Source organism: Epinephelus fuscoguttatus, linkage group LG21 (assembly GCF_011397635.1).
Source record: "Epinephelus fuscoguttatus linkage group LG21, E.fuscoguttatus.final_Chr_v1".
Lineage (NCBI taxonomy): Eukaryota > Metazoa > Chordata > Actinopteri > Perciformes > Serranidae > Epinephelus > Epinephelus fuscoguttatus.
In genome coordinates, this window is record NC_064772.1 from 13,183,768 (window position 1) to 13,206,705 (window position 22,938).

Sequence of the window (22,938 nt, forward strand, 5' to 3'; positions counted from 1 at the left end):
TGTAGCTCTGTATTTTTGAAGAAATGAGACCTTAGAGCAATTGGCATTTGTCATTGTAATAATAGACTGTCAAGGAAATGGGCTTTCAGTCAGACATTTTTTGGAATAATGGGGCTTCAGAATTTTAGGCCATTGGAACAATGGCATAGCAATGACTGGGCAAAGCCTCTCTTCCCCTGGGTAGCTGCCTCTTTCTCACTCAGATTCACCCTGGGTCTGGGGTCAGGCCCCTACGAGGTGTGACAGGCTTTAAAGGCAATTTTTGTAAAGGCCAAACTATAAACTTACAACTTCCAGGTCCGTCAAGTAATGCCATTGGCCCCCAAAGACTTTTCCCCATAGACTTACAATGTGAAGATAATGGAGATCAGTGAATACATATTTTGAGCATCAAAACCCAGTCGTTTTACTGTCGGGATTTGATCCATTAGTCCTGATAACATTTTGAAAGTCTAAAAGAGTCGCACAATTAATTCATTCAATTCCTTTTAATCCGGGAAATCAAAATGTTTTTCTTTTTTCTTTTTTTCTTCATGCACCACTTAGCAACTTTCATAGGAATAAACAGGGCCCTGCCTCCAACACTGCATCCAGGTCATTTTTATACTTGATGGTCTGAGTTTGCAGCTGCCTGCACTAGAAAGAAGCATGAAAGTGAGGAATTTTTACTCTGCAGCAAAATCTGGGGAACATCCCCAGAAGTGCACACTGACAAAACAAACAAACAAAAAAGAATCTCAGTTGACTGAGGGATTGCTGACTGATGATTTCAATCTTTGACTTTCAGGGAGCAGCCCTAGTAACATTTTATTATCATTACTGTGTTGATTAAAATACAATGCCTCTCATTAAGCAACTCGGATCAAAATTTGTAATAAGTAGGGCATATTAATGTGCTGCTAACTCTCAACTAGACTATAACAGCGTGAAACACCACCTGCATAGTCTAAACTATCAAACCTGTCATCAGGGGCAGAAAAAAAAGATTTTCACTTAAGGTTGTCGTACTTTTCAGATGTCTCATTATTCAAAACTGCACGTAATTAAGCTGCACCACAATTTCTCAATTCCAGGAACTGGTGTTGAGGACATATCGTATGTCTCCAACTGGCAACACATTAACATCAAGAACCCACCGCCCATGCAGATGGTTCACACCTCAAAAGAAGGTGCTAGGTACACCTTCATCACTGTCATCATCGCCACGACACCAAGCATTTTGGTAGCAGGAACATCAAAACTAGAAGAGAAAGAAATGTTTCTGTTAGGGTCAGAGAAAGACTGAGGATGACTGAAGTTGAAAGAGGAGTTGGTACCTTGAATTCATGCAGGCATCTTTGGCAAGTAATGAACCCAGATGCTAAAAGGATACAAACAAACAGGCATTGATTTGGGGGTTTCTACTGATGCACAGCTCTACAGTGAGCTGTTTCTATATACTGGCTGTAAGGTTATACAGGATCAAGTTTTCCCAATTATTTTCTGTACAGTGTCAGTATCAGGATTTCAAGACAAGTCAAACAAGCAGGCTCTTGGATGCAGCTGTACGTGCTGTAGGTTGGTCAAGAAATCCACGAGGCCTTCAGGTTCCAGCTCCCAGCATCCCTGGTGGCCCATGCATCGTGCAGGTCAACTCTCAGCTCTGTCACCCTCCGTCACGCCTGTCTTCCTCGCCCTGGTATCCAGGACGAGATGCCTCTGGCCCACACAGCGTGACGTGACATGCCCCTACACCCAGGAGAGAGATAGAGAGAGAGACAGCAACCTTGGAGCTTAAACTAATAAGAAAGAGAAAGACTGATAGATCAATGACAAAGTAAAGAATGAGATCAGAACCCCCCCTTTTTGTTGCATAATAAACTCCTTATCCCTCTGAGTAGTTGCTTGGCTAACATGTGAAGGAGCAGCAGCTTGCATCAACCATAAATGAGTTTATTGATTAGAAACATGTGTAGGTTTCAGGTGAGGCATGATTGCATTCCCACAGAAAGGCCCTGTTGGTTCTAAGAAATGGAGTCCCAGTTTTATCTAAGACTAAAAAGAAAACAGTTGTATGGTTAGGCATTACAAAGAATCATCTATTTGGTATGTTATAGTTTATTTTGCTGTTTTCTGGGAAGGCTTTTCATAAGATTGTGGAGCCTGGCTGCAGGGATTTGCTTTTGGGCCCTCACACTTCTCAGGTGTAGTAGTTGCTCTGATGAGCTGCCTACTCGTGCAACTACCAGACAGAGCAGCACATGAAGCTAGATGGCGGGGCTGTTACATGTGGTTAGGTTAAGCCATAAAAGCAAGTGATTTGGGTTAGGAAAAGATCATGTGTTGACTTAAAATACATGCTTTTCAGGGTGTTGGTGGCTTAGTGGATAGAGCAGGTGCCCCATGGACAAAAGCTCCGTCCTTGCTGCAGCAGCCCGGGTTCAATTCCAGCCTGCAGCCCCTTGCTGCATGTCGTCCCCTCTCTTTTTCCCCCTTTCACACTAAACTGTCCTATCCATTAAAGGCAAAAATGCCCAAAAAATAATCTTAAAACAACAACATGCTTTTTGTGGCACAACCACTGCAGGAAATTGTGCGATGTGTTGCCAAAAACAACCAGTTTTGATGTTTGTTGTTCTCTAACATCCACCATCCCCTTCTCCTCTGTAACAAACTCAGCTCATATACATGTAAGCAGAACTACATCACTTTAGAAATGTTGATATGATAAGTATGAAACATACAAAATGTAATGTATGTAGGGTGATACTTCCACTCCGACTGTGTTTGTTCTATGTATGCTGAAACAGGACAGGCTTGCCCAAACTGTTGCCACAAAGCAGGCAGCACACTTTTGTCTTAAATACCAGGGCTCTCCACACTGGCTTGCAGTGGGCGGGGGCTCAGTTGGAAAAAGGTGATGTCATGTATTTACATGCACCAATCAGGATTTAAATTAGAGTCTGATGACAGTTGATGTGTGGTTTGACCACTGTTAATGAAATGTGACCAAACCACAACCAAACAATCCTATTTAATCACATTTACTTAGTTTGAGTTTGTGTGTTAAGCTCTAAACCAATAACACCTAAATATGTTGTTTCTTCTTCTTTATCCTCATGAATATATTTTCTATATCTCACAGAAGATTTGAAACCAAGTTCTGAGGGGATTTAATTGAATTTAAGGGGTCTGGTCCCCATGTATTAGCAGGGGTGTCCCCAGATCTGTGTATGTGCCATCTTCCATCACATATCTTGCAACAAAAAGCCTCAGAGTTCCCGAATATGCCGCTACCTTTATTTCCTGTTTGTTTCCCCTATTTTTGGCCAAATTGTGTAATGCAAAAATTACACATGACATAAAGTTTAGGATGTAGTATAGGATGATGTGAATATCGCCCATAGCTATCATGGAGGTATTTATATATGAAAAAACACATATCATGATTAATCCTGTTGATAACCTATTTGTCCCCAAATACCTTAAGAAAGCCAAAAACAAATTGAAAATAAATATGCAAAAATAGATACCCCTTTCTCTTAACCATCAGTGAATTCGATTTTTCCAATATTTCTTCAAATGATTTGACAGCTTTAAATTAAAGTGGGTGTAACTGAGCTTTTGTACAGTGATCAACAGTGAGAAAACGACCCCTGAATGCCAAAGTGAGAACAGATCTCTCCCTATTGATCCAAATTAAGTGCTTAATTTTGATAAATCAGCCGCCGCTGACTTCATCACTTTCAGCACCGGACAGCTCCCTCACGGCTCCACCGAACACTGCGCCGTGATTGACAGAAAAAGCGGCCATACGCGGATCAATGTTGCTTCTGGAGCCCTATGAGATGATGGAGAAGACGGGCTTTGAGAGCGCGCAGCTCCTGATGTGTCTCTTCGTGGCTTCTGTAGGCCTACTTAATGCTTGTTGTGGTCGGAAGAGGGCGGAGTGCGTTTGCCATCCAAGTGAGAAGCTCCCTGACTCGGTGCCTCCTGAAAAATATATAAATATAAGAATAACCTGCCCCCTTTACCCCTCCCTTCCTCCTCGTTTTGATTCAGCCTATGTAGCCTGCGCGCAGAGGGAGAGCGGCCGCCGCACAGCAAATCCAAGACAGTCTTGTCTACAGTGAGACAGAGAGAGGTGGGGGGAAACAGCTGCAAGCGGATACTCAACATCAACAAGCTGTATGAGGCATCTGTGAAGAAGAAGAGGGGATTTAGCGCGGACAGAGAGGGGGTTCCTTCCGTTTCCCCCCCTCCTTTGCTTTTTGATTCCAAGATCAGAGGCGTGGAGCTTGCAAGAATATCCTACAAGTGGTGAAGCGATGCTTTAGCGGAGCAATTTGGCAGATTTTTTTTTACAACACGCCCGCCCAACGACACTGTAATTCCGTGCAGCAATCCCCCAAACATCTGTGGACGCTTTTCTGCAGGGAGATGGCTGTTTTCCGGCTGTCGTTGCTGCTGCAAGTGGGATTTGTGATCGGATCAAACCATAAATACGCGGAATGGTCAGCGCATGGGGAAGATATCAGAGCACGGGAGGCGATTTACGGCGCTCAGACGCACCTTCGGCAGCTGGCGCATCTCCGTGCGCCTCATCCTCCACCCGGGGAGACGGCGGAGGTGCCGCAGAAAATCGAGGAGCATCTCCCCCGGGTGGTCACGGCTTTTCTTCACACGGGGGACTCGACCACATTAAAGCACGCCAACTGCTCGCGGAGGTACGAGCTCACCTCTCTGCGGGGAAGGTCACAAGCCACCCCGCATTACTCCATGAGCAGCGTGTTGGATACGGTCCTGCACGCCACAAACTTCCTCAACATGATCTTGCAAGCCAACAGGTCCAGGGAGCACAGTCTCCGGCGAGACATTGAGTGGTATCACGCTTTAGTGAGGAGTATACTGGAAGGAGACGCCAAGATTCACCGGGCGGTCGTCACTTTTAACGCGGATTCGTCCGTGACGGGGCCCTCGGTGCTTCTCCAAGCCACCAGGGCCGGCGGAGAGATAGTCCTCCAAGACCTCTCCAGCATGGCTCACCACCATCTGCACAACCGCACAGTAGACACAGAGTGGTACCACGATGTCAAAGACAGGAAGAAGCCCAGTTTCCATAAGAGGGTGCTGAGCCAAGATATCAGATCAGTTGACAATTCTTTAAAAAGAGGAGAGAGTTTTATCCCGGACAAGACGCATGTCAAATGGTCTGCGCCCTACCTGGAGTGTGAGAATGGGAATTTTGTTCCCCGTTGGCTTTTGACCTTATCGGCTGCTTTCTATGGCCTGAAGCCCAACCTGGCTCCTGAATTCAGGTAGGCACACAGATGGTTGAAAACTGAGCACTGATGTTATTGTATGAATAACAACAAGCTCAGCAAAACATCAGGTTTGCCTTGTTATTAAAAGCAGGTGTAGATTTCTGGGGGACACATGGGGAAACGTCCCTCTCAATATTTATAATAAAGGCATTTGTCCCCCCGAATAAAGACACAAAAATAACAGAGGACTTCTATTTTGACAAAATTAAATAAATGTACACCATAAACTGATACAAAAACGGCACAAGTTCAGGGATGGATTACTGAACGGGTCTGCCAGGTAAAGGCTCAGGGGGCCAAAGTGTCAGGAGGCCTTACCTTGCAAAATACCAAACGTCAAATGAACATGTACCAACCAGGAATGAGAAAAAAGACAGGAAAAAGCCCACAAAGAGATGCAAAGGAAGTGCAAATAGACACAAAATAACTACAAAAATGGGCAAAACAACCACATAAAACACAAAATTACCTTAAAGACACCAAAACCACTGCAAAAAACACACAAAACAACCACAAGGAAAACACAAATCACCACAAAGAGATATTTAAAGACGCATAATAACTAGGAAGAGATGCAGAACCACCAGCAAGTCTGCCTGTCTTGCTCCTGTGTAGGAGAGGTGGTGGGGCCCTTTGCATATTTATGCCCAAGGGCCCATATGTCTCATTTTCCACCCATGCAAACAGTGGTGCATAAAAATTCACCGATATGCAGGAAATTAAGTGTTTGATGCTCACACTCTCTGGTGGTGCACCTTCCAACCCCCTTCCCATTTCATATGTATTCCTCCAATGTAAAAACCAAACCTACACCCTTGATTAAAGTGTTCATTAAGGCTGTATTACCTTAGCCTGCTTGTGTTACAAAACTCCATATGTATGAGAGAGAGATTTATGTCAACCGTAAGGTGAGTTCAGGTGGATTAAAGCACCACTACATCTCCAGCCTCGCATACATAAACCTGCCTCTCCCTCCTCCCCAAACATACCGCAGCTTCCCACCGGCCTCCCCCTTGTTACACCAGGGGGGTTTTCTTCCCTCCTCCAGTCTGACAAGGCGGCTGGGTGCTAAAAATAACCCTGGATGTTACTGGATGTAGCAGCGGTGGAAACCTCTGGCTACAGGCCCTAATTCATTTTTCAAAAACTCACTCGGCTGCATGCTTTACTACTCAGGAAATGTCGTGTGCCCTTTCTTTTGAAGGAGGCTGCTAAATCTGCAATGAGTCAGAACCTTCCTGATGAGAGACAGCCAATTTTTTTTTTTTTTTTTTTTTTTAAAGAAGAACAGCAGCCAGCATCAGCCGATGAAGAAATGTTGAAATATGTGTGATATTTTGTACAGTCCATGTCCTGAAGCCACCTCTGCTGCAGCGTGCCTGTGTTAATGTGCCATGTTTAAGCCATCAGTCCTGATGTGCACTGGAATTGTCAAGTGTTAAGGCTTCATATGATCCTGACCAACATCTTCCCAATGAATATTTAATCCAGATCACTAGTTGTGTGTGTACTGCCTTCGATGAATCTTTAATTGATACACTGGAGTCGCTCACAGGCAGGCACAGATTGCAAATGAGTCAAAACCTGCAGTGATCTACTGTAATAGGCTATCAGCTACCTGGTGTGATCCCAGACTAAAGCCTCTCACAGCAGCTTCAGTCTCAGTCTGAAGCAATCTGATAGGAAATTAGCTTGTACACTCAACTGATGAGCAGTCAGAGCTCCAGTTTATGTGTGAAGCCAAATCCTTTCATATTTGTTTTGCAGATTTTTCCAAATAATTGTGTCAGAGAAGCTTTTCTTCCACGGGCAAAGGAGCCGTTTTGCTTTCCATTTTCTCCTCTATTCGAGGCCTCCTCCATCAGATCGAAGGTGCGACATGCGTGGGCGTTTGGTATTGTTTAATGTCCCTGGAGAGTGCACTAAGAGAAACATCCCGCTGTGCTTCAAGAAGCAGGACAGCAACATCCATTCATGAAATTGTTTTCTCTACACAGGAAAAAGGTGACTGCAGCACCGATCAAAATTAAGGACATTGTCACATTATCACACTTTGTCATCACTTCTGGTAACCTTACTGTAAATAATGCAGTTGGAGGTCCTTACTGTATAGATCGTATGGATTGCTTGGAGAAGTATTAGCCTACTCTGCACATAAGAGCGATGTAAGTGTTTAAAGGAATTGTTTTGGGAAATACGCGTATTGACTGTCTTGCCTAGAGTAAAATGAGAATTGATACTCTCATGTGTGTACACTAAATATGAAGCTACCACCAGCAGCCGGTTAGCTTAGCATAATGACTGGGGAAAAAAGGGGAGATAGCCAGTCTGACTAGTTTGTTAAAGACGCAGGATAAATCGTCTTGAGCTTTAGAGGAGCTGGTGGGTGGATTTTGTTACCGTTAGACAGCTAGCTGGAGAGTTAAATGAGACGATTATATATGGTTATGGTAGGGCTGGGTATCACTACATGATGCCTTTAAGGTATTGAGCAAAATAACGCAGTAACAAATAGTATTGAAACTTCTCCAGCCAAACAATACCTGCATTTGAACTACAAGTGTTCTTTGATTCAATGTGACACATGATTGACCCACCACTACAGCAGCTACAACCCATAGAGTCTGCTGTGTGGTAGCCTGGTCTCACTCCCAGTGCGTCAGAAATGCTGCTTGGGCAGTGGCCGTCAGTGTCAGTTATAGATGCCCAATAATCCCTTTGGCATCCATATGAGATGTAACAGACTTCCAGCCAACTCCAATGTAAACCCATTCATTATTAGACGTTCAGAGCAACAGATGTAGTGTAGACTGCTTTAAACTTGAGAGTCATTCTAAATAGGTTCAAGTGTATTTCCTGTTGGACTTTTTGTTAATGGAGTAGCTGACAGGAAGTAAACAGGGACCAAAGCTGTTACCCCAGCAACAGAATAGCAAAGAAACGGTCCATTAAGAGTGTGAAAGTCCACTTAGGCGGACTGGTTCAGCAAGCACAGGACTTTGACCCAGGAGACCGATGTTTGTGTCCCATCAACTACAATCTTTCCCTAATCCTTAACCAAGTAGGCTAGTTCTGTTGCCTCAACCTACCCATCAAACTCCCACATCAAAATATCACAAGTAAGGCTCAGATCATGTCAGGTCAGACCAGTGCTTGTGATGGAGTTGGCAGTTCAGCATCCTGTTCAAAAGTATGGTTATACTACACGCCAGTCATGTCTGGAAAAATAAATGCATAAAATGTGAAAGGATTATTTCAAATAAAAGACTCCATTGGTATCAGTTTCACCTTAGGGTACTTGTATTGGTACAAGTACCCTAAGGTGAAACTTAGGGTACTTGTATTGGTACTGCTAGCTACCATCAGCAGCCAGTTAACTTAGCTTAGCATAAAGACTGGAAGCAGAAGGAGGCAGCTAGCTTGGAATTAGCTTGTGCTGCACTCCAGAAAGTCGTGGCTCCTGGCCAAGAAATAGTCTGTAACATAACCTCTCCTACAACCACAACTTGACGTGTTTATGCTTTATGTTTTATGCTAAGCTAAGCTAACCATTTGCTAGTTGCCTCATATTTAGTGTACAGACATTAGAGTGCTATTGCTTTTTCGGCAATGCCAAAAACACACCAAGCAGTGACGAAGCTCAGCTTGCTGCAGTAGTTACATTTTTCTGTGGCTGGGAGGCGTGTTCATGTGTTTCAGGCGGGAAGAAATTTTTGCAGCATAGGTCAACATGTCACAGGAGTCATAGGACTCTGTTTACTGATGGGCTGCTGTATTCTCTGGCCGCAACTTAAACTTAAACTGTCCTCAACTTTTAGTTTGGCTGAACTTTAACACAGAATCAAATAGCCAGAACTCGGTGCGGTAGCTGCTGACACCACTGCTTGGTTTGTTTTCAACGTAGCTCTCTGTGGGACAGCAAATAGGTAGCTTTCCCAAAATATCAAACTGTTTCTTTTATGACTGAAACTCCGCCTTCTTATGTGATGATGTCATCTCTATCTTTCAGATTGATCCTCTGTGCAAATTTTACACATTTTTACAAAATTCAACAACCAAAAGCATGTTGTTCTTTGAATGGCCATTCATCAGAGTAGATTGCCATGCAGTTATGTTGCCATGTCGCCCACAAAACGCCTTAAAAACCTTGCTAGTCATAGCTCTATGTATGGCTCTGCAATTCCAATGATGCTTACTCACTTATGCTTAGTTAGTCAGTCAGGCTTCCTCATTATATTGTCTCACAGAGTAAATAGCAGAATATTTCAGCCCACAAAAATTTCACCTTTGTCATGTCCTTTTTGCCATGCATCTTCCCTCTCTTAGTTTGTTCCCTAACAGCCATCTTTCAGACGCTCATATCAAAGTGGCAGGCAGCTCATTCTCCATCCTCCCTCTGCCTCAGCAGCACCCTGCCAGATAAGAAACAGGAGAGGAAGGGATAATATAGCTGCCTCAGACATCGGCTCTCCTCCGCTTCCCCTCCAGATGAATACACAATCAATACAACAATGAATTAATAATGAAAGATGTAGAACAACAACACTGCAAGGCCATCTTGATTCCAGCCTTTTAATGCTTCAGTCACTTCCTGTTTGGTGTGATGATGTTGCGAGAGGCAAGGTGACTTGTTTTCATGCATTTAGCACATGGAAGTAAACACAGATTTAAAGCAGTTTTTTTTTCTTTTTCCCATTTGTTTGTTGAACGCGCAGGTGCTAAACAACTAATGCGACTTGTTAGAGCTGGAGTGTGTGGACATGTGTTTGTGATAGATCGACCTGTTGTTTCCGTGAAGGTGTAAGAAATCGCACCTCTCACACTTCATCTCTTCTCTCTCCGTCTGTCTCTTCAGCTGCACTCGAGGCACAGGGGAGGCAGCTTAGACCACACAGAGAGGGCTGGCTGTTTTCAAGCGTGCAGTGTGTGTATCGGAGTGTGTGTGCATGCCATTGTCGGAGGCTGAGACATTCTTCAGGATGATACGAAGCGTCCTAATTGGCAGATCACTCTGACTTCAGATGCAAACTTGTAACTACACAGACACACAAATTCAAAAACTAGTTTCAGCAAACACACAAAGTGGGAATACGCAGCAAGGAAGAGGAGGAGGTGGTGTATGTGTTAGGTGAGGACACACTGTACTTCAAATTCACCTTTCACAGCACAGACCTTAATTGCTTTGAGGCTGAAGCTCAGGCAGCAGCAGTATAATCAGGCAAACTAGTCAAAACTATCTACAAAGTAAAACCAAACTGTAAAGAAATATATCTTTATTGCCACATATTTCTCCAAAGGCCAAATAGGTTCTAATTAGATGGCAGGATGGTCTTCATTTACGCTTGGCTTAGCGCCCCATTTTGCTGTACAAGCAGCTAAAGTCTGGACAGCCTGGCTGCTGTGGGACGCCCAGCCGTCTAACAGAGTGGGAGGCCTCAAGCTCCAGGAGGAGCCGGCAGCATCTGCTTAGATGGACACCATCCACCAACAAATGGGAAGGAAACCCCACAATTCCCGAGGCCAAACACCATAATATGTGATGAGATGAAAGAGAGCAGGAGAAAAAAATCTGCATCCAAGAGGAAAATTATTAGACACTCGCAGCTAAGTCAGTCGTAGAAATTAAGATGCTAAGTAAAACCATATAGGATTCCTTGGTTGGTCCCCATAGGAGAACCCTTTTGGTTCCTCGTAAAACCTTTTATAAACGTTCCAACTGGAACCCTTTCAAAGGTCCTACCAAGTACTCAACATAAAGGGTTGTGTATATAACCATTTGTCAAATATTCCCCATAGAACTCCCTGTCATCCCTTCTCCACCAACATGGAACAGGTTCTGCTCTGGTTCCCGCACCAAATTTGGAACCCTCAGAGTATTTTGACCAAAAATAAATTGGTATGGAACCTGAAAAGTTGGACCCCAGCTGGAACCATAAAATAGGAATTCGTTTTTAAACATGAAGTACGAACTGTGACAACATCAGTGGGCAAGTCATATTTTACAGGTTGGAACGAAAGGATGAAGAAGGTAACAATAAAGTTAAATTATCCACCAAAATAAGATCACACAGTGGCAAAAAAGCAAATATCTGTATTAATAGAACAGATGTTTGCAGATGATCAGTGCGATCTGCCATCTTGCTACTAGGGGTTGGGGAAAAGAAATCAAAACAACAGCATAACATTGGGATATTTTAGCATGGCACTATTGTATTGATAGAGGAATGCCGATTTAAATATTATTTAAATTACTAATATTACAAATGCAAATTAACCTTCTGGCAGCTTATTAGAATAATAACATCAATAGCTATACTCTGCTAGATACATTTTGCTGCAATAAAAATGAAGTGAGATGAACAGACTGAGATCGATAAAACAGATGCTGACAAAGTTTGCTTTGACGACATAATTTGTGTTTGAAAAAAAAAGGTAATACATTGCAATATATAGCAATATATGTAATCGCAGTACCTACTGATGGAAACATAGGCTGGTTCCAAGCATTCTGTACAGAACCAGTTCAAGAACCAGAGTTAATTTGGTGGAAAAGGGATATGTGAGAGTTGCTGCAGAGAACCCCTCTATAGTGTAGTGGTTAAACCCAGAAATCTCTCTTGGGGTCCTATCCAGAACCTTTAAACCTACTAAGAATGCTAACATGAATCTACCTATAGGGGGTTCTACTGAGACTCCTTCTGTATTCCAAAACCCCACCAAGGGGGTCTAAAAATAGTAATTGACTACATTCCCCTGTAGATCTCTCTCCCATTACTCATGGTTTTAGATTAACATATTACCCTAGGGCCAATAGAATCACGTCCATCAGTCTCTGGCTTCATGACGCTTCTGAAGGGCCAGGGTGATGTGGTCCAGCACAACCCACAATAATCATGGTTCACAATCACATTTATGGGGGTGGGCCTTTAACACCAATGCCTTAAACCATCCTTGAAGAGCTGTTTGGATGAAAAGGGTTCTTAGTCTTACAAAGAATGCTTGAAGAACCCTGTCTTCTAAAAAAGGCTTTTCAGAGGCCGATGGTTCTGGGAAGAACCTCAGCCCTCCAGGAAGATCCCTTTTAGAGTCTTTATTTCTAAGAGTGTATTTAAGAGCAGGAAGCTTTCTTGCCCAATAAAGATGTAAGAATGTTGAAATCATAAGTGCACCTGGAATGAGTCTAACCTTGAAGACTTTCCACTGAGTGCAACCTAAAGCAAACGGGGGTTAAAGATCCCTAAGGTGCCGCTTCTTCCACTGCTGACGTCACTGGGACTCCGCTGCTTAGTAAGGCTGCCTGTCAATACCATGCCCTCAGCCAGTAAATGTCATTGCTACAGAAAATCCAAATACCAGCCTCTTTGGCTTTCTGTAAAGAGATATTGTATTCCTAATAATACTGCTAATGATGGGAATAATCTCAGTGATTTTGATGCTATTATGGTGATGTTATTCCTCTCAAAGGATTATAAATCTGTAATGTTGTTACTGTACTACTAATCTGGAGGCCTCAGGGTGGACAACAGAGTGGTTTGTTGCGCTGGAAAAGTTTGCAGTTGCAAAATATGGAAAAGGAATTAAGCTTTTTTCAAGTTTTGTGCATTTGTGGACAAAAGGTGTCGTCAAAAATACTAGAAGCTTCCTTTTAAACACAGCCCAGTCACCAGTAGAAAATGTTGGCACTGTACATTTCTGCAAACCACAAACATTTGTACATTTCATACGTATCATACCAACATTTCATACCTCCACCTTTCAAGACCAACAGACAACAAAACTAGTTGTGTTCTACTGAGTTATTGCTGCATTTCCAGCGGCTGTTTAGCTAACAGACGTGGGTATTTTTTAGCAACCTGTCAATGTTTTTCCAGTTGGCAGAGTGGCATGAAAAGTTTTTAACCAAGACATCTCTTTTTTCCTGCACGGATAGTGCCATGAAAAGCAGTTGTTCCTTGCAGAGACATTGCTGGGATAGTGGCATGAAAAACGGTTGTTTTAAAAAGACAGCACTTCATTTCCTGTTGGTATAATGCCATGAAAAACAGTTGTTTTTTACAGAGACATCGCTGCATTTCCTGCCGTAATAGTTCCTCAAAAAGTGGTTGTTTTTTGCTGAGAAATTGCTGCATTTCCTGCTGAGATAGTGCCACCAAATGGAGGTATTTTAAGCCAAATCCTGAGCTTTTACTCACCATGATCAAATGGTTTTAGTGCCTAAACATGACAACATGTTAACCACAGTGTTACTGAAACATAAAGAGGTAGGTATGGTTTTAATTAATCTGCTTGATAATAACATACAGATGTGACATATCTGCGGTTTGCAGAAACATACATTTCAACATTTATTCTGGCCATTGGGTTGGTTAAACGTCGTCCTTTCATGCATATTTTTAGTTACTGACTCACAATAAATATATAACAATTATAAAGGAGGACAAGCACATAAGGAAAATAGACAAGTTAAAAGGCATTTTGCAGCTTACAGACATCTGAATACATAAAAAGTGTTGTAATCTGGCAGATATCCCTTTGTCCTTTTGTCAGTTAGTGTATCTTGTTATAATATTTCCACAGAGTGATTGTAACAGTTTCATCTTGTCCTTTTTTACCCTGCAGCTGTCTGCAATATTGCAAAATGGAAAAGTAATTTGAATGTAATTTAAATTTGCAAAGTGTCAGAATAACGTTGGATAATTTAATATTGTTTGTTGCATGAATTGAAAGATGAAGTCACCAATTTTAAGAACATTACAGAATGATATTGGTGGAAACACCAAGGGAAAGTGCTATTTGTTCAAAATTGTGCTTTAGGTTTTTTTCTTTTTCCAGAATTAAACTCTTTCTTTAGATATAGTTTGTCACCATTTACAGTCAGACTATCAATCAGCTTATGCCCTCCTCACAACTGTCAGCTTTCCTTTGTCAGCAGCTCAAATTATTGAGTGATCTTCCAACTTGGTGTCTGGTCTTCAGAGGAGTGCTTTTAATGACAAGAGTGTCAAGAGTCCAGAAGTGCCAGCTTTCAAAAAAATAATAAAAAAACAAGTCTTTATTCGCTTTCTGTGACAGCTGCTTCGCCACAGGCGCTGTGTCTTTTTTTGATTACCAGTGACAGAACTCAATAAAATGACCCAGGTTGCACTGAAACGCTGGTAGACAAGCAGCATCCTGCCCAGCGGCTACACTCACATTAGCTTCTGCTCGTCCTGTCAGCTTAATGCATTTCCATCACATAAGAGACATTTTCCTTGGGAAGGCCGCACAGTTCTTGCATTGTGATTGTTCCACGACATAATGCATGAACTGTGCCCTTCTAAAAAGGACAGCAATGTGTTCTTGTCAAGACACTGGGCCAGGAGAAATGTGCATGCAAGTTCATCTGGGCGTGCAAGACTCCTGGCTACATGGACAAGCTAAAAGATAATATTGAAGCTTGTGCCAGTCTTCCATGTTCTCCTCTCCTTTATATTCTTGATTTATCTGCAGACAGTTGATGTAGCTGGAGACGTCAGAGCTTATTTCTTTTGCTTCGGAGGAAACATCCAGATGCTCTTCATTTTGGTGCAAATATAGGCAAGATATAAAAAACACTCCTATGACATTTACATTAAAAACTGCCCAGTAAACAATTAGTCTTAAAATATTTTTTTGCATACGATTCTGTATCAGTTTTTATGTCCATAAGTTGTCCTTAATTCACAGTGATATTATTTATAATACCGATATTATTTATTCTAATATTATTAACTGTTTTTGTTTGTTTGTTTTGTTTTTTGTTTTTGTTTTTTCAATACAGCTAGCTATTTCATCTGACTTTTTTTTTTTTTAAAGTACTGTGGTCAGCATCTTTGCATGAAATGTGCTACAAAGATAAAGCCATCAAATGTCAGATCTTCTATATTAAATATGTGTCACAATAAAAGATTGACGTGCAGTCAGCCTACGGTCAGATTGTGATATTTGGGCTTCTTTTTGAATCATTTGGACGAAAAGTTAGACTTTATTCCAGTGAATCTCACATGAGTAATATGCTTGAGATTTACATGGCACAGTGTCACAGTGTCTCCACTGGCAATAGTCAATAGCCTAACTGATGACTGTCAAAACCAAACATGGTTCCAGTTTATTACAAGTAATTTGAAATTTTCCACTATTATTCTGTTATAAACAACGTGGAAACGCTTCTATTCATATGAGTGAAAACTTTTTATGTTTAATGTAATTTTATCTAAAATACTATTTTATTTCTCCTATTATTTATTAGTATAATTAGTTACAAACATTTTTGAACACACAAATATACTAGGCTATTTATTTTGTTTTTCATATGATTGGATGTACTCTAGCCTCTGATTGGGCTAAAACTACTTTTTGTCTGTGAAATCTGGCAACACTGCCCACAGTTTGGATGGATTTACTGGACAACAACAGCTATCCTAACTTTATCTTATATTTCTAAATGTAAAGTTAGCAGCGTCTAGCTAGCAGCTAAGAAAAGAAAATGTGTAGACAACCTTTCAGCTACTAGACAGGCGAATTCCTCCTTATTTTGCACCAGCTAGCTGCCGTTAGCATCTCTGCTAAGCTAACGCACCTTGGACCAGTCTCTTTCCACCCAGACTAAATTTATACTGGCCCTCTGTCAACTTTTGGTAAGACAACAAATACGCTGACATTTAAGTACATCACTGGCACAGTACTTTTTAGCATTAGAAAAGTGCATTACTCCTTGTTTGCTGGTGGCTAGCAGCCTCAGCTAACCTGTAGCATCTATGCTTAGCTAACACATCTTGGACCAGTTTGTCCACTTAGCCCACAGAAACAAAAATGATACCGGCCTTAAGTCAAACTCTAGGTAAGACAACAAACAAGCTGACCTTTAAATACATCATTGCTACAGTGCTTTATAGTATGAGAAAAGTGTATTTCTCCTGGTTTGTTGTTGGCTAGCAGCTCAGTGTGAGTTTAGCTCCTATGCTAAGCAGCCATCTTGTCAAAGTCTTGCTAAGACATCAGACAAGCAGACCTGTTAGTACATTACTAGCCAGCACATTTTGTGCAAAATGTTAATTGACTTAAACGTTAATTGACTTAATAACAGCAAAACTATTTACTATATAAGTATTCACTAAAAAAAATGCATCTGTTTTTAAAGTAAAAGAGTCACAGTTTTGTGCAGGGATGTGCACAACCACGCCAGGTTGGAACATTTAATGCTTGTATTTGAAAAAAAAAAAAAGGTTTATGTAAATGATATTGCATATGGAAAGCACTAAAAACGATTAGCTACATTGCTCATATCAGCCTCATGTTATCACTCTGTAGTCTCCACTGAGAGATAGCTAATAATAGCTGTTAATAGAATAGATTCTCATGCAGCGCTTGAGCTGGTATTAGTCTTAATCCGTTCACTGCACTTGTTTTACCACATCTCCGTGCCAATGGATTTATTATGAAATTAACTATGACCAAAATGAATATGAATATGTCTAATATAATATGAATGTGTCTCTTCTGTGCAGCGATTACTTGAAATGCAGACTTAACCACAGCCTCCTGCTCTGTACAGAGTGGCTAAATGGGCAAATCAATCTCAGAGACCATTTTCTGGGCCTGAATAGAGACATACAGCTCAAAGCATATAGGCCTGACATTCAGTATTCATTCATGAATACATCAAAGACTGACTTGTAACAGAGGGCACATGAAGACCCTCATTGCAAGAATGTTTTGGTGAATGTCCTTTTTTAAGCCCATAGGCAATTACCCAGATATACTGTATCTACGGTCAACTTCATAATGCTGGGGCTAACATTAGAACAGTCTGACTGGTCTGTCAGAAAAGACCAGAGCCCCTGCTGGTGGGATGCTCCTCTCTTTACTGGCCTGGCCTTTAGACCCACAAAGAATGGAGGATGAAAGGAGAGGGCACTCTGAATCCTGGGGCACCACTATCTCCTGCTCTCTGTGATAATCCCGTCTTTATGCCTGAGGGCCTTGATGGCCACCATGATGCTTTTGCTTCACATTTTTCATAGCCACTCTCAGTTTAAAACGTTCTTTGTGCTGAATGCATCTTTAGTTGCTGTTTCTGTTTTAGACCCAGCTCCACAATTTTTTTCACAAGCTATTTAATACACCATATGTCCACTTTGGCTGGGATGCTAAAGATTGCCTGGAGAGTTGGAGGAGAAAAAGGAGGCGATTGTGGAGGAAAAAAGGAGAAAACGGGCTATTTTATTCTTTGTATAGGCTCTCAATTTTATAAGCAAAACCCAAGCAAATGGTAGTACTTGAGCTGCCAGTGAAAAAGACATTTTGATGAATCCTACATCCTGTTCTTGTGCTGTGTGCGTTTCAGTGAACTCTCTCCTACCCTTATTACATACAGGAGAATTGAAACGGAGGTAATTTCTCAGCAAAACAACCAGCAGTGCAGCGAGAAAAAAGTGAGGTCAGTTTGCCCCAAGGCAGGACCGGAGCAGCAGTTATTAATAACATAAGTACAGGCAACGTGAGCAGTGTACTCGCTTTGTGTCCACTGGGAGCTGGTTTTAGTAAACCAGCTCCTATACACCTGGAGAACATGCCACACCAGCAGTATTCATAAGTGTGTGGGTGTGTGTGTGTGTGTGTGTGTGTGTGTGTGTGTGTATGCCTAAGAAAGAGAACACTAAATGGACAGACAGAATTCTGGCCTCTCAGTGATGTCAATAATTGTATGTTATGCATAGACCGTATAAAAGTAATGGATGTAGCCACTGTGATGTCACCCAATGGTTTGTGGACTCCCATTTTGAAGCCTTGAATGTGACATATAGGCCATCGCCATCTTAGTTTTTTTGAGCCAGAGGTGACCATATCTGGACCAGAGGCTGGAGCTGTGGAGTAGCAAGGGTCAGATCATAGTGAGAACCCAAGAGCGCTGTCTGCAAGACAGGCTGACTTAAAGCGGGCAGTCCCTTAATTATTTGTAACTTTAAGCCTTGGTAACATAATGGGGGAATTAAACATTCAACCCTCTGTACAGTTGTCATGAACAGGGGAATTGGCTGTAGGAACCAAAACTGTTTTTGTACCAGTCATAAACATGTTTATTGTTGCTGTAAAGTTGGCCATATTGGGGTCTTTGCGGAGGGACCTGCTTCTGTCGCCAGCCTCAAGTGGCCATTCCAAGAACTGCAGTTTTTGGCACTTAACTTTATCTTCATTTTCTGCCCTGGAGGTTGCCTCTTGATGATGTAATGTAATGATGTAATGGCTAAATTATTGATAGGTATTGAGATGTTTTTATTGCTACATTGTCAATATTTAAAAAGAATTGAAGCCATTTTTAAGCCAGTTGGTTGGCTAGTCCACAAAAAAATTCCCTTTCATGGCTACAACTTTTGCCTTGGGAGGCTGAAATTTGGCATGAAGGTTAAGTGTGAAGTTGTATGTTTGTGGATGGATGCATGTATATGGTCTCAACTATTGGGAATTTGCATTTGTTTGACATGGTGAGATGTCAGCGCTGTTAGTGGCTACATTTGCTGACCAAACAAGCAATGATCGGCTATGAGCTGTGGAGCTCACAATAGATACATTTATATATAATGGTTCACATTTGTGATCCACATATTAGATGTATGGTTTTTGCATTGTATTCACCATGGAGCTTTTATTTATCTTGCTAAAAATGTTGTAGCCTAAATGCCCAAACATACTCGGGCGGAGCGTACGTGGAACGGACTCCGCAGAGGTCCGCGCGGACTCAAAGCAGACATCCGCAAGCCCTGTGCGCGCAGAGCTCAGATTTTACAACCGCGCGGACTCCGCTCCGCGCACCAGTGACTGCTCGGCATGTATTTTTCACATCGCGGGTATTTTTCACGGACATTTTTACAGGAAACTAGAACACGGAAGTGCGCTCAACTATGGAAGCCCGAATGACTGCGGTTCCTCGCGGAGTCCGTTCCGCATATGTTCTGCCCGAGTATGTTCGGGCCTTAATACTTTAACCTACAGACCTTCAAAGGCCCTATACGCCTCAGACTGTGTGTCAGTTAGTTTATGGTCAAAATTTGCACTTGCTAAATAAATACGCGTTAAAGTAAAGGCCAGTTTGTAGGATTTGAGGAAAAATAGGCCTAGTATCTAACATTCATAACTGTGTTTTCATTAGCTTGTAATCACCTGAAAATAAGAACTGTTTTGTTTTTCTTACCTTAGAATGAACTTTTTATATCTACATACCAAGCAGGTCCACTTCCACGAGGTCTGCCATGTTATTCTACAGTAGCCCAGCACGTGTCAGTCAGTTCCTCTGCACGCTTCACACACACGATAGAAGTCTCAGTTAGTTGCAATCTGCAAGCTCACCAACAGATGCCACTATATCCCACATGCGAGACCTTTAAATTACCACAAATAGGGAGTTTTTGTCTATGATAATACATTCAGAGGTGTGCTGCTGATATATGAAAACAATGGAGACTGAAGAATGCTGTAAAAACGCTGCACACCTTAATGTGTAACAGGTGTGTTGGAGGGCAGCAGAATTTGAATACTGCTCATTTACTGGTTTATTTTACATTCATTTCATAAGAAGTTTAGGTCTTTAGGAGTTATTATTTGTCATTGTGTGTATCAGAACCCCTCAGAGTCTATTATTGTAGTGCTTATATCATGACCATGCCAAAAAATAAGCTGTGTTAAAAATTGTCATCCAAGTTTGTAGTCAGTTTAAGCCATGTTTAGGTCTGTTTCACTAGTGAGCATTAGCTGGTAATATGACGCAAAGCCATAGCACTGCTGCTATGAATTACTTGGATTTTAATGTACATTTCCAAGGTCAAACTTTACAGTTTTTACACTGTCTTTTAATGCAGTTTTGACAGATATCTGGCAGCCAATCAGAAACAAGTGTTTTCCATTTTATTATAAAAAGATACAAGACTGTGGAACAAACCGTTGACCTGTCACAGCAGAGAAAGCACAGGTGAGGTGTAACCAGCAACACTAATTACACCTCCGGTCTATTTCAGTATCCCACTACACCATGCCAACCAGAGCAATGTGATTACTGTTATTACACACCTGTGTGTTGTTTTTTTTTTGCTGTGACGTGTCAAAATGTGCGCTGTTAAAAAGGCCTAATATAGATCAGTAGTGAGTTTTAAGTGTTTGTCACAGTCACAGTTTTTGGTGCTTTCTGCCATCTCTTCTGTAATTACAGAAAACTGGAACTCTTTCTTCCCCAAAGTGATAAAGCGACACTGACAACACCCTCTGCCACTTTCTGCCTTTGTGTGATGTTTAGCTAAGTTACCACAAGAGGATGCTTTGACTGGGGCGTTACTATGGAAACCAAAACTGAGCAGTAGATGGGACAAGGTGTTAACATGCCTCGGTGTCCCAGCTAATATCTGCATTGTCTTTTTGTTGAATTTTTTTCTAACACTTAGGATATAATCCTGGCATTTACATTTCTCAACCTGAGAAAAAAGATGGAATATTCTAGATAAGAATTCAAAATTCAGTATGTAAATTAATCTGGTGTCAGTCAATAAGCACCTTTTTCTGTTGATGAGGTTTGAGTTGGTGCTGTTAGGGCATTTTTCATGGCGTTTTCAGTTATGGCTGCTATCGCTGGTCATGCTAACTGCAAAGTTCTTTGCCATTTCTAGGGCATTTTTCATACATGGTATGACTGATTCATACAGTGCCCGAGTATGATTGCCTCCCCTCTCCACTACTCCGATGCTCTGCTTTCACATTAGTAACATTGTTCCTTACCTGAGTACACTTGCATCATCATCATCTACGTGACATTTTTGTTGTGCTGAAGTGTAGAAAAGGGCACCACAGACACACACTGCTTCCTCCTCCTGCTGGAGCTACGGCTGCAGGAGACTGTTTCATAACCGGTGAAAAACTCTGGTTACGTTAAATAGCTAACCCTAACCACCTTTTCAAGTGGACTTGGGGACAGACCGGACTTTGGGGTCAAGTCAGATCCAGATTGGGTTTACAAATCCACCTCCTAATAATTTCCTAGACAGTTTCCTTGAAGGAACTTTGTATTTTGGTGCAAGTTATGGAGACAGAGTTTTGAGATTTGTGTTGACTTGGTATGCAGTCGTTGAGATAAATAGTTTAGATTTTTTTAAGATTATTTTCCTCTCGAAAAAAGACCATTTACACAATAATTAAAGGGAATATAGACAGCAGATCGTAACATGTTTAATAGCTCTAGTAAAACTTTTTCTTTCTCATACCACACATTATGGCATGTTTTTGTCTTGTATTTTGCTCTTTGCATCACTACTTTACAAGCTGAGTACAAAATAACCATTCATTGGGGAGTCAAACAATGTTCATCTGCACACACTGTGTCATCACAGTGTGTGCAGATGAACATTGTTTATCTGCACACACTGTGATGACACACAGCTGGTTGAATATCAGCAAAGTTTCCCTGCTTCCCTTCACTGGTTCCTGTACAGCAGGGTCGGTCTTTTTTTCACTGTTATAATCATTAAAAAGTTTACATTCAGAAGGCCATATCCTCAGTAGCTAGCTAGCTAACCCTACACTTTTCAGGGTTTGATTTTGGTTTTGGAACAGAGAAGAAACGTATATCTTTTTCCAACCTCTCCACGTAATGAGTATCATTAATACACGACATGCTCCATGCACAAGATTTAGCTCCAAATCCACAAAACCAATCTGAGACAACTGCATTAGAGTCAATGGAGCACAGCTGTGTTGTTCTCAGACCATGGTCTGAGCCGGCCTGATGCTCGTCTGGGGTCGAGACTTTGTTAAGAGTCAATTGCATTGCTGGTAAAATCTGAATATTCACAAGCCATTTGGCCGGTGGACATACAAGTGTACAGATAGCTCTATTCAGTAATAGGATTAAAAAAAAAATCCATAGGATTGTACCTTTCCCATACCAAGCCCTTAACAGCTATTGTACAGTACATGTGTTTTGTGTACAAAATCCTCTTACTCATTCATCAAAACTGCCAGAAGAGTAGTATGAGTGCTGTTCATTTAAGAACATATCACAGGTAACATTGTCCTCAATTAAAATCTTGCTGAGAACACAGAGGGCTCTTTAACAAAGTGGCACCGGGGGCAAAATGCGTTAATAATACAAATCATAGCATTCTAACAGAAGCCTTATTACCCAATGATCACTGGTAGAAATTTATACATTTACTCTAAAGGGGTAATCAACCCTGAAACAGAGGTGACATTTATCCTCACTACAGCTCAGGCTAGAAATTGAAAAACCAAAGTTCGTACACTGTGCACTTTGCTTTTCTCTTTTCTGTCTGTTAATCCTTTAACAAAATAAAACCCATGTGAATGTCAATGCTCAAACAAACAGTTAAAGGTTATTACAAAGTCAGTCACTGATATATTGTCAGTGAAGCAGCTCCAGGTTTTGCCTGATTAAACAGACACTGATACAGCTGTTCGCTTTGGAGGAGAGTTGTGTATTTTTTTCATACTGATCAAACTCTCTGATGATATGGTTGTTGATTTTTGTTGAAAACTACCTAAGAATATCCATTTTTTCCTCCTTTTGCATCAGTTATTTATGCAAATTGTGTGCATGTGTCTGTGAAATGTCTTGTGT

General features: G+C 41.5%; 1 protein-coding gene across 2 annotated transcripts in view; it reads left to right on the plus strand.

The window, feature by feature from the left end:
• Nucleotides 1-3,838: 3,838 nt before the first annotated feature.
• The window catches only part of gpr158a (G protein-coupled receptor 158a), a 106,174-nt gene continuing 87,074 nt past the window's right edge, over nucleotides 3,839-22,938 (plus strand). For both annotated transcript variants that reach the window (XM_049565301.1, XM_049565302.1), the window contains exon 1: nucleotides 3,839-5,297. In XM_049565301.1, the coding sequence (XP_049421258.1) occupies nucleotides 4,420-5,297 (878 nt within the window). In that variant the 5' untranslated portion in view covers nucleotides 3,839-4,419. The remainder of the gene's footprint in view (nucleotides 5,298-22,938) is intronic.